This window comes from Podarcis melisellensis (genome assembly GCF_964234715.1).
Source record: "Podarcis melisellensis genome assembly, chromosome: 16".
In the NCBI taxonomy this organism is placed as follows: Eukaryota; Metazoa; Chordata; class Lepidosauria; order Squamata; family Lacertidae; genus Podarcis; species Podarcis melisellensis.
The window spans coordinates 30,924,330-30,940,400 of NC_138533.1; the positions used below are offsets into that span (position 1 = coordinate 30,924,330).

Sequence of the window (16,071 nt, forward strand, 5' to 3'; positions counted from 1 at the left end):
AAATCAGAATGTTTTGCAGGGTACCTGCAGCATATATATCCATAGATGCCTCATTCTTTTAAGTGTTTGCCACGCTGGCCATCTTGCTTTCGTCTTACCTCAGTCTGCCAAGATTTGAATCCTGCAAAAGTTGACCACTGCCCTTAAACATCCAGATGTGTCATTGTGAACCAAAGGCTAGTACAAATTATGCATTTTTCTTAAAAAAACGTATTTGATGTGCTGTAGCCTCTTTGGCAAAATGTTCAGGCAAAGCGCAATAACTGCTGGAACAAACAATGTAACTACTGTTGTCACTGTGAAGTATTGTATTTCTGATGTTTACTATTTTGTTTGAAGTGTAACAGTCTTGCATTTGCACATGAGCATAAGCTGCTATGATAAGAGGGTAAATCATTACATTAATTTCAGCTTCTGCATGAGTACTTATGCAGCGTGATTTGACATCCAAAATTGTTTTGTAACTTGTGTGGTTTTTTTTCTCCTAGTTAGTCAGCTGTAATGGTTTCAGTCCTAACAATGCCTAAAGCAAAAACTGTTTCAAGCCCTCTTTTTCTCTCAGTAAATCAATATCATTGTGGATGGTCTTCACTAATAGCTGTTCCATCCTCTAGGGATAGCTTTTGCTTTCCATATTACATATTAGTATGTGCTTCTTCACAGGTGTGATTTTTTTTTTAAAGATAAAAATTGGTTCTTATTTGAATGTTTGATACTGAGTGGAAATTTACTAACATAAGTGGGGGGGGGGGAATACTACCCATTTCAAACCTCCAATTAAGCTTTATTAACTGTTTTAGCACTTGGCTTTCCAGCTGCTGGAAACAAGTATCTATCTATGCTGTTCTAATGGTTGTCACTCTTAACAAAAGTATCCTTTCTAGCCCTAGTCTGTAATTCTTTGGTTCTGGTCAGAAAATGGAAATAGCTGTTGTAGAAATGGTTCCAAATTAAGTCAGCCATTTGGAACAACTTGCAGTGATCAATTACAATATTGTATTTTAAAAGTTAATGTGACCAACTCAATGTTATTGGGTGCTGTATGGATTGTATGTTGAGTGCAGTTTCTCAATGGTCAGTTGGTACAACTATGAAGCCTCTATCGTTGAGCCTGTGTGTTAGGTCTTTTAAGTACTTGTTTCCCCCACAAACATTAGTTTTGAGCAATAAAGTTTGATATTGCATAAGATGCTGTGAGTAACTGGTGCTGCAGGTCATTGTTTCATTAAATATATCTATAAATCATAACTTTCTCGATGGAAGTCATGGAACTGTCAGTATGTAACCTTTTAAAGTAGGACTGCCACCTGACTAAATATCTTTGTGTTTTAGCCCATTAATATTGAATGTATGAGTAAAAAAAAATATCAATAACTTATTTCATTTATTATATAGTAGCAATTTTAAGCACATACAAACTAGTCCTTGTTGATGTGGACAGAACTCCACATTAAAGCTGAAGTGGCCTAGGCACACAGACATATCATAGGCAATGTAGCATTGCTGAGGCTCCAGAGTTGGGATGCTAGAAATCCCTGTCTCCCTCCTCATTACAGATAATTCCTCTTCAGACCTGTGTGAACTGGATATTGTGGTACAGTATTTGCTTTTGCATTTACCTCATCTTAAAATAATATTTTGAACATTTATTGAGAAAGCTTGTTACACCATTGGCATATCTGGTTTTGTTAATCATTTACTATCTAAGGTAGCAGTATAGCTTCCCTAGTCATCCCTCACCTTTCTTGTTCCATGATTTAAAAACAAATCAGTTTGGCATAAAAACAAATTAAATTTCATCTCTCTGTGTGTACAATGTGTGTATATGTACACACATATACAAACATTCTGCCTCCTATAAGCTTCTGACAACTCTAGAGCTACACAATGATGATGCAATCCTTTACCTACTTACCTTGGAGTAAGTCCTATTAAACTTAATGGGAATTCTGAGCAGACACATACAGGATTGCATTGTACAAGTAGTTTTGATAATTGGCCACTATTCCAAAGTCCCAGCAACCAATGTTTCCATTTTCTTAAACAGGACAGCAGCTGTCTTGAATTTTAAGAATGAAAATAGCCACAGCCTAGCCAGTTGGCATAAATATCAATTGCTGGAACAGTCAGGGGTTTCCTCTTCTTTAGGCAGGTTTGCATCGCCTTCTTCTGTAGAACCTGCTGTTTCCAATTTCAATTCTGGAATTTCAGTTGAGTTCTGGGCTGCTTCAGAAGGCTTGTCACTTGAATGCTGAACTCTTTCGAAGAAAAACAGCAGCTCGCAATGCATAGTGTGAGGGAAGAGGTCCACGGCTATTGCTTTAACAGGACGAAAAGGGCTTCCTTTGACACGATTCGAAGGAGCTCGGCAGAGGCTACCAAAGAGACCAGTATTAGTCTTACACATTTCTTTATAATTGATTGGGCCAGGAATGGGGTACCAGGCCTGGGGGGGCAAATATCTTATCACTCCAGGCCACATTCCTCACCAGCCCTCCTGGAATGCATAGGTTCAGAAACCTATGAAGCCACATCCACTGTTAGACCCACATCCACTAAGCTCACCCCTCCAAGTTGCCCAAAAGATGATGTGGCTGAAAAGGGCAAAGGCCATTTGCACCGTTCAAAGTCCTCTTAAGTGCCAGGGCTGACTTTCCCACCTCACTTCAGTAAGAGATTTAACTAACCACCTAATCCCATGGGTTATTAATCTGTTTGAAACATTGAAAATCAATGCTGATTTTGGGGGAGGGGGAAAGAAGGGATCAAGACTTTTTAAAAATTACTCCATCCCACCAGCACCATTGTAAACTCACTCCAGAAAGTTGTTCATGGCAGCTCGAGGATTGCAGGCTACATAAATAAGCTTCTTTATGTGTTCTGCTTTTCGGATTGCAACAATTACTTTGGAATCTGCAGAGGTAACATTTTGACAAAAACTGAAATTAGATTCTTAATGTGACAGCACCGTCGGACATGAAGCAGCTCCACTCTTACAATTAGGGCTGGGCAATATCTGGCTTTCTACATCACTATGTATCACCAGTTAAACATTGTGATATTTTGATATATCATGATACCTGAAATAAGGCTGGAGCTAGCTATGTCATGATAATGTCCTGCCAACTGCTACTACATATGGGTCTATCTATAAAACTGATAGATTTTTACTTACCTTTAACATTTTATTACAGCTGTTATGTTATAGTACTACTTTACCAAAAATAGCACATTTTCTCTAAAATTAAAGCTGTGGAAGTAATTAGTAGCTTTCCCTAAAAATTTAATTACATTACTAAACAAGAAAAAAACACATTCAGTGTCACACTTTTAGATGTTCAAATATAATTCACTATTGAATTTTAGTTGAATGTATACATCGCACAACCCCAAATTGATTGTTAATTTTATTTTCTAAACCAGGCCAAAACAGAAAGAATGGAATGGGTAAATTTTAACTGTACAAAATATAAACAATTTGTATTTTCATTGCCTGGAAAAACTGCATTTCTTTTATAAACCAAGCCAAACCAGAAAGAATGGATAAAAGTTTACAGAACAAAAATTATTAAATGAAATTTAATCTTTTGCAAGGAAAAATTGCATTTTGGCGTTCTCTGGCTATAGAGATGCCTTTTGTATTTGCAGAACTCTGGGCAATTTCCCCCCATTTTCTTAAGTTTGAGTCCCCTAAAATAGAGGGCGTCTTATACAAGAGGGTGTGTTATACATGGAAAAGTACGGTATTTCTTGTTGCTGCAGGAGGCAGGAAAGAGCTGTCTGAGGTGGAGTTAGCAAGGGCTGCACACACAGGAAGAAGCATCGGCTTCCTGGTTTTTGCAGTATTGTGATATTTTAATGCCACAAACACAATATGCAATAAATTGCAAAGTCATTTTTAAAAAAACTGTTATCACAATTTGATCTAATATCCATTTATATATCCATTTATATATCCATTTATAGCACAGCCCTAGTTACAATACAAACCATATTTCTCCACCCTGAACCCATCCATCATAACAAAGAATGGGGAAGGGACCCAAGTGATCCATATTATTAAACTGTGGTGAATAGTTAACATCAGAAAAGTATGTAGTCTACATTGAAATTAGAAGAGGTTATGTGCCCCTCTGCTAGCCAGCAAAAAATAGGTTTATTTTTAACTAACAATATTCTTTGAAGTCATCAACCAATCTTTCCTGCCTGAAAGGAGCTAATGCTGTATTTCTGCACCCAAGGAATTCCACAGCTGATCTGCAGAACCAGAAACACTTTCCCTTTGTTTTATTCTCAGTGCTGATCCCACTGCCCACCAGCACATCTCCCCATTTACTTTTGTCACTACTGCTCACTATGTTGCACACCTCCATCTCTATTCAAACTATTCTACTAAAAGAAGGTCACAAAACAAAACTCACGCAGCCCAGCTCGAGGAGGATCTACAATCGTAATAGAATTCTGCAGTTCCAGGAAGTTAACAAGGTAAGGAACAAGATCTTCAGCCTTTCCACAGTGGAATTCAACATTATTCAGCTCTGGAGAGGGAAAACAAATCCAAAACAGTGTAACACATTTGCTTATTTACACATGCCCCATCAATATTTCCTTTAATAACTGATGCTTGCAACTGCCAGTTTTTCATGTCCATGCTGGTTGAAAAAATATTAATACAGTTCCTCTGAAGTAAATGTTTACCTCATCCACAATTAAGTGCAGAACAAGTCTCACTTAAAATACAGAGTTTCATTCGCTCAATTAAAAAATTTTTTTTGAACAAGTCAGGATCAATATGCAGTTTCATGATAAAGGCTCTAAGGTAGGCAACTTGTTCAGGCACAGAGACCTCCATCAGAAACATGGCTAAGGCCATGATTGCAGGTGGTTGATTTAAACTACATGCATTGCTGCATGAACTATAGGGGCACTATCTACTGTTCCAAAATAGGATACACAGAAAGTCAAAAGTAACAGGGCTGGGAAAGCTCTGCCCATTCCCCTAGAGAAATGTTGCTGGTCAGAATAAACTGTACAGTGCTGGCTAGATGGGTCAGTGGTCAGACTATTGATTTATTTAGTAACCAAAAAATCTTAATATATTTTACAGTAAAAGTTTTAGGTCATAACTCACATCCTTCTGCTTTATTAACTGCTACCTATAGCCTGCATACTCTCACTAAATAACTGCAAGCAGCTTGGGTACAGTAACCAGACAGTACCTGCAAAAAATTAGTGATTTTAATACCTTCGTAGCACAGGGCCACTCTGTGTTAAAGTATTATTGTCACTCAGAAACAGGGCCGTTTAGCATATGCGCCGCCGGGGTGCAAAGTTCTGCCCAGCGCCTCCAAATTTCGTTTAGCCCCCAAATTAACATATATTATGCCTTATGTCCCTATTACCATTTGATAAAATAGCGCTCATGCTTGCGTGGCTCCAAAAGGGAGGGGGTTTGTGTGTTTTTTGTTTAAAACCAGCTTTTCTAAAGAAGACAAAGAACACATTGGAAGTCGGTGTAAAGACTCCACGCATGTGCTTACAAACGTAGGGAGGTGTCTGAAAGATGAGATGGGTGGGCATTTTGTGCATGCATGGGAGAGCCATCTCCAGCAGCCTTTCATTGTGGGAGCAACCTTATTTCTAGAGGAGCTGGGAAGGCCCTTGCAAGAGCATGTATACGAGTTCTTCCAGAGCCTAGGCGCGCTCCCATCGCTAGATAGGTGCATTCTCTTTCAGTCTGTCCCTCTTTCCTGTCACTCCCCTCTTCCCAGCTTTGGTGAGCGAGACTTTTCAGAGAACTCCCCCTGCAGCAATATTAGCAGGCAGGCGGCGCGAGATTGGGCGCCTGGCACCCCCCCCCCCCGAATTCAATGGCCAGGTGCCCCACACCCCTGGGTAAAGACGGCCCTGCTCAGAAACCAGACCATTTCTGCTGGTGTGTACGTGCTTTTGTGAACAAAGGTTTCAGAAAGTGATCTCTTGGGTCTCTACATAAGGGGAAGACTAACAGATAATGATGGAGGTCTTCCATCTGAGGTTGACCACAAATACAAAGTATGTCTGTGTATGTTGTAGTGTCCATCCAAGACTGTAGTGGGTGTCGCTTGAAACACAGCTCAATAATGCTTTTTTTAAGGAAGCTGGTCAGATTTCTTAAGGAGAAATGCTCTGCTCTCAAGAGGGGATACCAAGAGAAAACCTGGTGCTCCTAATTAGTTGCAGGTCCCTTCTGAATTTTAACCAGAAGAGCCAATCCCTTAGTTGACATTTATTCAAGGACAACACAGAGCTCAGTTCTGGCAAATAATAATCGTCTAAAACATCTTGACAAGCTGCTTTCCAGTAGTCAAGGAAAAAAGAATTGGGACAGAAGAGACTAGAAACTGGATTGCTTAATAATGAGAGCTGTCTTTAAAGTCTGAGATATTATGCTTTCTTTTACCAACCATTAAGCTGAGCATTCACTTTGGCATCTTCAATAGCTTCTTGACAAAGTTCAATTCCAATAACTTTCTTCACTTTCTGTAGAACGAAAGCAATAATGTACAGTTTTACATTTTTAGTTGAGTACCAAGCAAAATAAATATGGATATTGCAACTTGAGGAGCTATCTTGTTAGGCTACTTCAACCTTTTTGTGTGTACCCACTCCACAGAGTTGAACTAGACTTGAAAACAGGTTTACAGAGGGGCTGTTTACAGTTAATCTAAACCTCTCAAAACAAAAAAATAGTTACAAAAATAAGCAGAGCTAGTGCTTAGAGGGACCTTAGAGAGTATCTCAGTTTTAAACCTGAGAGGCTGATGAAAAGATTAGGTTTGCCAAGAAGCCAGGAAAAGGAGGAGGAGCAAGAGCAAAGGATTGGTGGTTCTGCCTGGCCCCAGCAACACAAAGAAAACTGCACCCCAAAATCTATCAAACCATATCATAGATGAGCCTAGGGGCCAAAAAGAAAAATACACTTGGGTGACCTTGTCAGGACCACAACACACAATTTAAACCTTTCCCCTCATATCCCAATACCAATAAACACCCCCTCCAAATCTGCAACTGACACCATCAGCAGTTTCCCTCCTGGAACTAATGACACCTTTTGGGGGGTGGGGTTAATGTGCCTTCTTGACCCTGATCCCCCCCACAGCTGCTACGTTTAAAGAAAAAAGATATATTAAGTGCAATTACAGAGTGGTATCCAATTTATACTTGTGCAAGGATTTATGCTTGCACAATAGAACCTCCTGCTCTCTCCCCCTGGCCACATACACCCTCCCCAAATCTGCTGCAGAAGGTTCGTGAAAACCCCCAGAACAAATTTAGGAGGCATTTGTTCCTAAATTTGTGCTAATGTAATGAGAGGTTTAGCACTACTTTGGATACAAGCCATACATTTAAAGTAACATCTATGCTGGCTCTAAGATCATTCATTTTGCAATAGTAGTCATAATTTCATTACTTATTTTGTTAGTTTTCAGTTTTCCAGAACACAGGGCATGCAGATAGCTACCCACATGGCGAGACTACTTGTTGGGTGACCTTTGTTCTTTGAATTAGTACTTTTAAGAGACAAAAGCAATACCAAAGGGCATATGTCCCATGAAAGATGTTATTTCACCTTGGCAAGCGAAATACCAATTGATCCAGTTCCACAGCAAACATCCATCACAGTCGTCTCCTCGTTCACCTGGGTCCATTCCTGGATGACTGAATACAGAACCTCAGCAGCCTGTGTGTTTACCTACAGAATTTCAACATAGGGTGTCAGTATTCAGCAGGCAGGTAGCATGTCAAAGGCTAAAATCTACTCTACAGCATTACAGTATATACTGCTCCTTACCCAAGTTTTTAATTTTTTTAAAGTCAGAGCATGATTAGCCATTATACTTGAAACCTCTGACTGTGCTGCTGCCTGAACACGCTACTGTTTAAAAAGTGTGCAAGTTGATGAAATGTGTGTTTGAAAAATACACCACTGCTGATTTCTTGATTCCAGAGTTTTTTTACAATGAACTCCAGATTTCACAAATGGCTTTCCGGATATTTCAGAAGGACAATGAGGAGGTTCTACCATTCTCTCCCACTGTTTATGGAGTACCTCGCTATAAGCAAAACTCAATCAACAAGAGATCTCAACTTCTACAAAACACTTAAGCCCAATGCTTTAAATGCTTACTTGGAAAAAAGCATGGGGAGAAATCCGGAACTTTAGCCCAAGAAGATCTTCATATATGTACTTGTCACCAGCAACATGCTCCAAGGTCAAATCTTCACGATTGGGTGATTTTCTTGTGGGAGAAGAGGGAGGGAGCAAGAAACAGCGTTTAAATCATTATCCTTCCTTTGCATCCTAATCTTCTAAAGTGCATTCGGATGCAATAGTGTAGATAACCAATTCAAGCAAAAAAGCTGTAAAGATCTAGGGACTTTTTTGAACGCATTCATTCTGTATTTCTTTAGCAGGAACACACAGCTGTGCAAGCTCAAAAAACGCTGGTCTTAATGGGATTTAGATATGAATGACTGAACTGACATGCCCTTTCTCTGTGTGATGGCATCATCCAAGAAAGCTACTCAAAGGAATGGCAAACACAAAACAGTAAGAGAAAAATACAAATAGTTACATTTCAGCATGCAAGGAATATCGACTCCCAGCACTAATGCTCATAAAAACAATCACCAGGAACAACAGCTCCTTACTATGGGTGACTTTAATTTTTACTGAATTATGTTTGACCATATCCATTAGTGTTTAATGGATCCTGGGATACTGATTTATAGGCTGCTTAGTGTTTTGAATCTTACTATTTTTATGGCAGTTTTTATTGGGTATCATCCAACGCAAGTCATTATCAGGGTAGACCATTTAAATCAATCAAGCTAAGTAACTTAGGTCTATTGATTTAAATGGGTCTACTCTGAGAATTATTCGTATTGGATGTCACCCACTGTTGTCATCGATTCAAGTGCCTTAATGGCCGAGACTGCAGCTCAAGTTCTAAAACTCTGGTACACCATACATTACACTGTCATACTAAGTTTCTTTTTTGAGATGCAACAATCACCTTTGACCTTCCTGCACAAAGTAGAGAGAAGTTATTCCACTGTCCTTTCCAGTGCCTTCTGTGAAGTACTTAGCCATAGAAGTTTGCAGTTCTGCAAGCTCTTTTTCATTTAGTTTCTAGACATTTAAAAAAAGAAAAGAAAATTAATGCTTAAGGTGCTTAATTTTACAAACTTCAAAGAAAAATGTTGGTGCAGATTACAGGTGTAGTGAAGAACTATGGGATAACAGCATATGTATGCTTGTACTTATTTAAATAGTGCACCCTCCATAACACATCTAAGGACACACTTCCCTTTAAAACATTGTGTCACTGTTAGTTTCACAAAATACATTTCCAGAATCAGGAAAAACTGTAACCATTAAGAGTTTCTGAAATGCCTGCATTACAAGCATGCACTTGTTTCCCCTTATTACATAAATCATATTCAGTACCTGTGGATTAAAATAAGCAATTGCCATGATGTGGCCATTTCTACTAGTGCGAACTGTTAGCTGTTTCCAGTGACCTTTGTAGGTTTCTGGGCTGTAGACACCATAGGATGTAGACCTGTAATTTTGAAATTCTTGGTTACTAAACTTGGATTTTAAAAAGCATAACCACATAATGCTAAAATTATTTCTGCTAGGAAACTGCCACATTAAACTAGGAGACTGATCCTGAACATTATAATTTTTTGGATGATGACATGTAAATATCTACATTGCATCAATTTTCACAGTGATCTGCTCACATCACTTGACCAAAAATGGATTCTATGTACTAACTGCTGCAAATGTACACACATTGGAAGTTCCCCTCTTTCTCTCCTTGGAAAAACTAATGTCTATCAAAAGGCTCCCACTTAGCCTTCTTTGGTACAGTCCCTCAAGGAATTCACAAAGGCAATGTTGAGCTTTGTGGTTAAGTTGGGCTTTATTTATCTATATAGTGCCATTAACGTATATGGCAAAGCACAAGAGGGCAGGTCCCTGCCTCAAAGGATGTCTGACAGTAGACAACAGCAGGAAGAGAAGGCAATGGAGACAGGGGTAAACAAGAGAAGAACAGGCAATTATTTCATTTACATATACTAAAGGCTTAGTTCCAGTATAGCACAGGAACTAGTAGGTTGTGCCAAAGGTTTCACGGAAAAGGTAAATTTTATACACGCAAGATGTTTAGGATTCTGTCATCCAGTCCAACGGAGGACTCACCTTATGTAATCTTGAAAAGCCTTTGCTACCTTTTTGGTTACAGCAGGAATGTGAATGGTGTCAAATGGTTCCACTACAGCACATGTTCCACCCTTGTATTTGCCAAGGCGAAACCCCACGGTTTTATCTTCTTGATTCGGGCCTATGCCGATCAAAAATTCACATTTGTTGCGGTACTCAGTCTAAATGTAAAGGAAGGGAAAATTTAGAATGCCTATCCGACTCCTCTGGAATCTGACATGCTTGCTACTTCCATCCATAAACATTTGTTGCAAATTACAGTATTAAAACAGGTTGGGCTAAATGAGTACTAAAATAATATATATGGTAATAAGCTATCCATTCCAGAATTCCAGAATTTTATGCCCAGTACTGCAACATGCTACCAGATTAAAGGTGCCCACCCAAAAATTACACAGCTTAGGTTATGGACCATGGACAGTGCAGTAGTAAGGCTAACCCGGTCCTTCCATGCCTATGATTCATTTCCTCACAGTATCACACTTCATAAGCAGTTCCTGAGATGTATGACCTGTAATGGGGATGCTTTCACTCCTTCCAGGGAGCAACACAGGCCACCGCACTTCTCCTTCTGCATGAAAAGCCATGGTAGAAGAGCTCGGTTGTTGTTCCCTATGTCCCTGTAAAACAATTTGATCGTTCATGGTAATCAGAGCAAAAATAATCAATGAACATTATTCCCTCCCCTGCACAAATACCTATGAATTTGACCATTGGTGTTTATTTATAAAGCACCTAAAATTATTAAGATGCGGCACCAAGATCTAAAAACGGAACAGGCTCAGCCCTTTTGTCCTACAGCAGGCATCCCCAACCTGTGGCCCTCCAGATGTTTTGGCCTACAATTCCCATGATCCCTAGCTAACAGGACCATTGGTCAGGGATGATGGGAATTGTAGTCCAAAACACCTGGAGGGCTGAAGGTTGCGGATGCCTGGTCTTACAATGTATGGCAGCATGTGATGAGCAGAGCATTTTGGGACGAAATATAAAAGCAAAAAAAAACAAAAAAACAAAAACCTCGCACATTTCTAAAGTATTTATTGCAAATATGCAAACTGCAGTTTGAGAATAGAAGCCAGAAAATCCACATCACAGCACAATGAAGCAGAAGAATACCTAGATTTATCAGCTTCATTTCCACTAATGCTGAGGCTAAAACCAGCTTGGTTTCTTGGACTGTGCTTGCGCTGTCTCAGAAAGCTTTCTGAATACATGCAAGTGAGACCTGCAACAAAGTGCTGCAGTGTGGAGTGTTCCTGTTCAGGGTACTCACTCCTGCTTCCACTCTCCCAAGCAGGCAGGCAGGCAGCATTCTGTGCCTATTGAGCAGGCTCAGTTCTCAGTGCACTGTTCTGGAGATGCACCCTTCATTTCCATTCCCACCCTCCCCAATTGCACTTCTGCAAGTCTTGGAGCTGATATGTCCCCTCCTGTACCTGGATGGTGCCATTTTGGCTACACGAATGTTGGCATTCTAAACAGAAGAAATGGAGATAATCATAATATTTATTACAAACAGAAAAATTACCTTGTCAGTTTCAGCAGCACTTGCTCACATTCTTCCCTCTTCCTTGCCAGCTGCTCCTCATATGGGATATTCCACAAAGGGGTCACCACATCTGCTATCTGCTTACTCAGAGGCTCTTCTTTGCCATTATTTGAAGCCAAACACTTTGCTGCTGTCTGCTCTTTCATCTCCTCTCCCTCCTCTGCTTCTCTTTTCCTCTTCTTTATGATGGGATCAGCCTTTGGTTTTGCAAGTTTCACAGTTAAGTTTCGGTTCTTCCACTGGGCCCCATGAAGGACCCTCATAGCTCTGTCCCTACCCTCCTCACTCTTAAAGGTCACAAATGCAAACGTCTGTCTCGCAAACAGTTTTATCTTGTGAGGGGTAAGGCCATATTTGGCAAGGAACTTCTTTACTTCGTTAAAACCAATATATTTGGGGAGGTTTTGAATTTCTACTTTATAGATCTCTGACGTAAACAAGCCATCTTTAATATATCTATATATGCTGGAAGTATCTGAAGTGTTCGCCGTGTTGTTTTCTTCTCCCATATCTTCATTTGTTAGATTTTCAGTTGCACTCTCCGTTTCCACAAGAGGAACTGCAGTTTGTGTGTCAGTAAAGCACGCACCACTGATGTCTTCCATCATTCTGTAGAGAACAGTAACAGAATTAATTATTCTACGGCAAAATGTGTTAAATGCTTAGCCAAATCATGTTTAGTTAAGCCTCATCGGCAAAAATCAAGCCCACTAGGTTTTCCTCTGTGTTGGAATTGACAAAAGGGTGAAATTATCAAGTTCTAGATGAATTAAGTTTAGCCATAGCAGTTATTTCTTCTATAAGCTGTCAGTGTGCTTAAGGACAGGTCCCTGCCCTTAAGGATCTTACAATCTAAAATTTGGAGAAGAAAAAAAGGAAGAGGAGAGAAGTGGAGGCAGAGGTACATAGGGAAAAACAATATTATTATTTTAGCTGCACATTTAGGTTTGGCTCCATGCTTACCTGCACAGCCAAGAATCAAATTTCAAGAAAGTAAAGGGGGATGTACATATGGCAGCTTTAATCCACAGGTAACGTTAAAGAGGGACGCGGGTGGTGCTGTGGGTTAAACCACAGAGCCTAGCCTTTGAAATCGCCTCCCGACGTGTTTAACGACCTCGAGCCTTTGATGAGGCTCCAAGGCACATCCTCCCAGCAGAGCATCAAAACAGCACAGGGAAGGATGAGACACTATGAGCTAGATTTTTAAAGAGTTTATTTCTAAGCTACACAGACAGCTAAGAAATATATCTATGGAAGCAGATAGCAACTGAACAAAGGAACAAAGGAAACATGAAACCACTAACGTCACATCCCGTCTCCCTTTCCCGTGAGACTGCAAGGTCTCTGGAATGTAAACATAGTCATGTGACTCTACGCAGCTGCACAGTGAGAAACAGAAACTGATAGTTGGCGCTTCGAATCCCCACGACAGGCGGTGAGCTCCTGTTGCTCAGTTCCAGCTCCTGCCAACCTAGCAGTTCGAAAGCACGTCAAAGTGCAAGTAGATAAATAGGTACCGCTCTGGCGGGAAGGTAAACGGTGTTTCCGTGCACTCCTCTGGTTCACCAGAAGTGGCTTAGTCATGCTGGCCACATGGCCCGGAAGCTGTACGCCAGCTCCCTTGGCCAATAAAGTGAGAGTCGTCTGCGACTGGACCTAATGGCCAGGGGTCCCTTTACCTTTAACATGTTAAAAAGCAGGCCTTGCCATACCAAAGTGTGATCAGATCTCTTGGCTGCCTCGTGGCAAGTTGGACTGATGAAATATAATCAGGTTACATGTTAAAACACAAGAACAGTACTAGCAAAACTAGTACCAACTCTCACTGCGCACTAACAACCCAGCAGTGTATTGGAGGATGGAGGAGACTGTCTAAGGAAAGGTTTGTTTTACAATATAGCACACATAGCAGCACTGAGGTATCTGCCATATTAATAATATGATTAATGTCTCAAAAGCAAGAGGCACCCACTCCGACAGGCTGCAATCCTATGCACACTCATCTAGAAGTGAACACAGTGGGGCTTACCTATGTGGAGTAGAGATTACAAGAGATGACCAACATGGTGCTGTACTACAATTTCCATTATCACCAACTGTTGGCTACACTGCCTGGGCCTTGATGGGAACTGCGAGTTCAACAACACCTGGAGGGAACCTGATGGGTTAGAGCAGGTGTGGGGGACCACTGGCCTGCCTGCCTCCTTCCCTCCCTCCACTTGCTGCTTTCCTTTCTGCCTCCTTCCCTTCCTTTCCCCCTCTGCAATTCTTCCACTAGGGCCAACTGGGGAGGAGCCCTGCAGGGCTGTGCAATGGCCCACGCCAGCAACCAGATTCCTCTGTTGAAGCGCCCAGAGAAGCCTGGCCACCCAGAGCAGCGGAGAAGTGGCCCAGGGAGGCCAGGATGGTGGAGAAGAGCGATTTGTGTGCACCCACCCCCAGCCCACCCCGGAACCTGTGCCCTCAGCAGGGGGCAACTTAACTAACCTCTAGGTACCCCCCCCCCCCGGACAGTGGCCAGAGAGTCTACAGCACTGTTCATTCCATTAAATTTATACGCTGCTTGTTTTCGTTAAGTTTGTACGCCTCGACAGAGTTTGCAAAAAGATAAAACGGTAAAATTGAGGAAGATTTGCAACCCTATTTTAAAACATTCAAAAGTTTAAAGACTAAAAGGCAGACTAAGATTACGTCGGCTTTCTAAGCACCAGGTCTCCCTGGAAAAGACCCTGATGCTGGGAAAGATGGAGGGCACAAGGAGGGGGGGACGACAGAGGACGAGATGGTTGGACAGTGTTCTTGAAGCATGGGTTTGACCAAATTGCGGGAGGCAGTGGAAGACAGGAGTGCCTGGTGTGCTCTGGTCCAGGGGGCAGTGGCATAGCGTGGGGGGTGCAGGGGGGCCGGCCGCACCGGGCGCAACATCTGGGGGTTAGGGTTAGGGGGCGCAAATCCACGGGTTAGGGGGCGCAAATTACTTGCCTTGCCCCGGGTGCTGACAACCCACGCTACGCCACTGCCAGGGGGTCACGAAGAGCTGGACACGACTAAATAACAACAAGTACTAACAAACTGTTCTCCCTCACCCTTTCCCCTCCTTTCATCCTCTCACAACAACCCTATAAGGTAGGTCAGCCTGAGAGAGTGAGCTGGGGGGGGGGGGTTGTGCTTGAACATTGCAGCTCCCTAGTCCTAGCTCACCATTGACTTTTATGATGATGACGATTACGGAAAATGACCCCATTTGGGGGGGGGGCTCCGCCAAACCACACCACCACCACAGGGGGAGCCACGCGCTGAGGCGATACAGCAACGCAGCAGGCGACCACCCTTAAAATAAAATAAAAACCTCCCCCCCACCCCCTTGCAACGAGGCCACTTATTCCCCCCTCCCCCCCCCCTTCGCAGAGGGGCGAACCCGCGTAGGCAGCCCCTCGCGCAAGCCAAGCCATTTTGTAAGAGCTTCCGCGCATCCCCCTCCCCAACCCCACCTCGTTACTCACATCTCTCGGCGGCGAAGGAGGAGGCCTCGTCAGTCAGCGGGACTCGGCCAAGCAGGGAGGGAGGGGGTGGAGGAAAGGGGCGGGGCGACGAAGAGCGCTAGTGACGTCACCGCCGCGCACGCGCGGGAGACCGTCCGTTTGAAAAAAAATACTTCGGTTCTCCCGTTTGAGGTTCGGTTCCTCCTCTCTCTGTGTCATCGACATTGTTAATTATTGCTGTACTGTGTTGCATTTTTAAATTATTATTATTAAAGTATTTTTTTATTATTATTATTAAATTATTATTATTAAAGTATTTTTATTGTTTGGTGTTTTGTTTTTTTTTCACTTTTTAGGTTTGATTTCCCCTCTCCCTGTCGTCATTATTATCTTAAACAAAAACTATAATTATTAATTATCGTCATTACATTAAAAACAAAACTTATTATCTGAAGAAGTGTGCATGCACACGAAAGCTCATACCAATAACAAACTTAGCTGATCTCTAAGGTGCTACTGGAAGGATTTTATTTTTTTTATTAAACTATGGTTTTTATGTTTTTAGGTTATTTCCTTTCACGCCATCTTTCTCCTTTTGGTTCGATTCCACCTTGTCATTATTATTTATTACATTAAAAAAAACTTTTACAAAATTAAAGCATGATTTTTATTGTTTTATTCTGTCTTTCTTTTAAAAAAAAAACCCGTAGGGCGCCGAGAGAATCCATGGGTAGCCTCATAATAAATGCGCTGAACAC

At 41.6% G+C, this 16,071-nt stretch overlaps 1 protein-coding gene across 2 annotated transcripts; it reads right to left on the reverse strand.

Annotated features, from left to right (window-relative positions):
- Positions 1–1,365: 1,365 nt before the first annotated feature.
- Positions 1,366–15,422, reverse strand: TRMT2A (tRNA methyltransferase 2 homolog A). 2 transcript variants are annotated; one of them, XM_081893342.1, is made up of 12 exons: positions 15,335–15,422; positions 11,808–12,437; positions 10,788–10,896; positions 10,256–10,437; positions 9,494–9,608; positions 9,060–9,175; positions 8,171–8,282; positions 7,613–7,735; positions 6,447–6,522; positions 4,422–4,538; positions 2,817–2,913; positions 1,366–2,375 (listed from the first exon to the last, which is right to left on the reverse strand). In XM_081893342.1, exons 2-12 carry the CDS (start codon positions 12,434–12,436, stop codon positions 2,111–2,113), a joined length of 1,941 nt encoding a protein of 646 aa, XP_081749468.1. In that variant the 5' UTR covers position 12,437; positions 15,335–15,422; the 3' UTR covers positions 1,366–2,110. The 2 variants fall into 2 exon arrangements, with proteins under 2 accessions (XP_081749468.1, XP_081749469.1); XM_081893343.1 differs by having other exon boundaries at positions 15,323–15,344.
- Between the last annotated feature and the right edge of the window lie 649 nt (positions 15,423–16,071).

What these genes read in the sequence shown, in the direction of transcription:
- TRMT2A (XM_081893342.1), bottom strand. Translation starts at nt 12,436, where the DNA reads ATGATGGAAGACATCAGTGGTGCGTGCTTTACTGACACACAAACTGCA. An exon ending in TTTGTGCAGGAAGGTCAAAG is followed by an intron (nt 8,283 to 9,059) that starts GTGATTGTTGCA and finishes TTCTCCCACAAG; the next exon opens with AAAATCACCCAATCGTGAAG. An exon ending in AGTGAATGCTCAGCTTAATG is followed by an intron (nt 4,539 to 6,446) that starts GTTGGTAAAAGA and finishes TTCCCTCTCCAG; the next exon opens with AGCTGAATAATGTTGAATTC.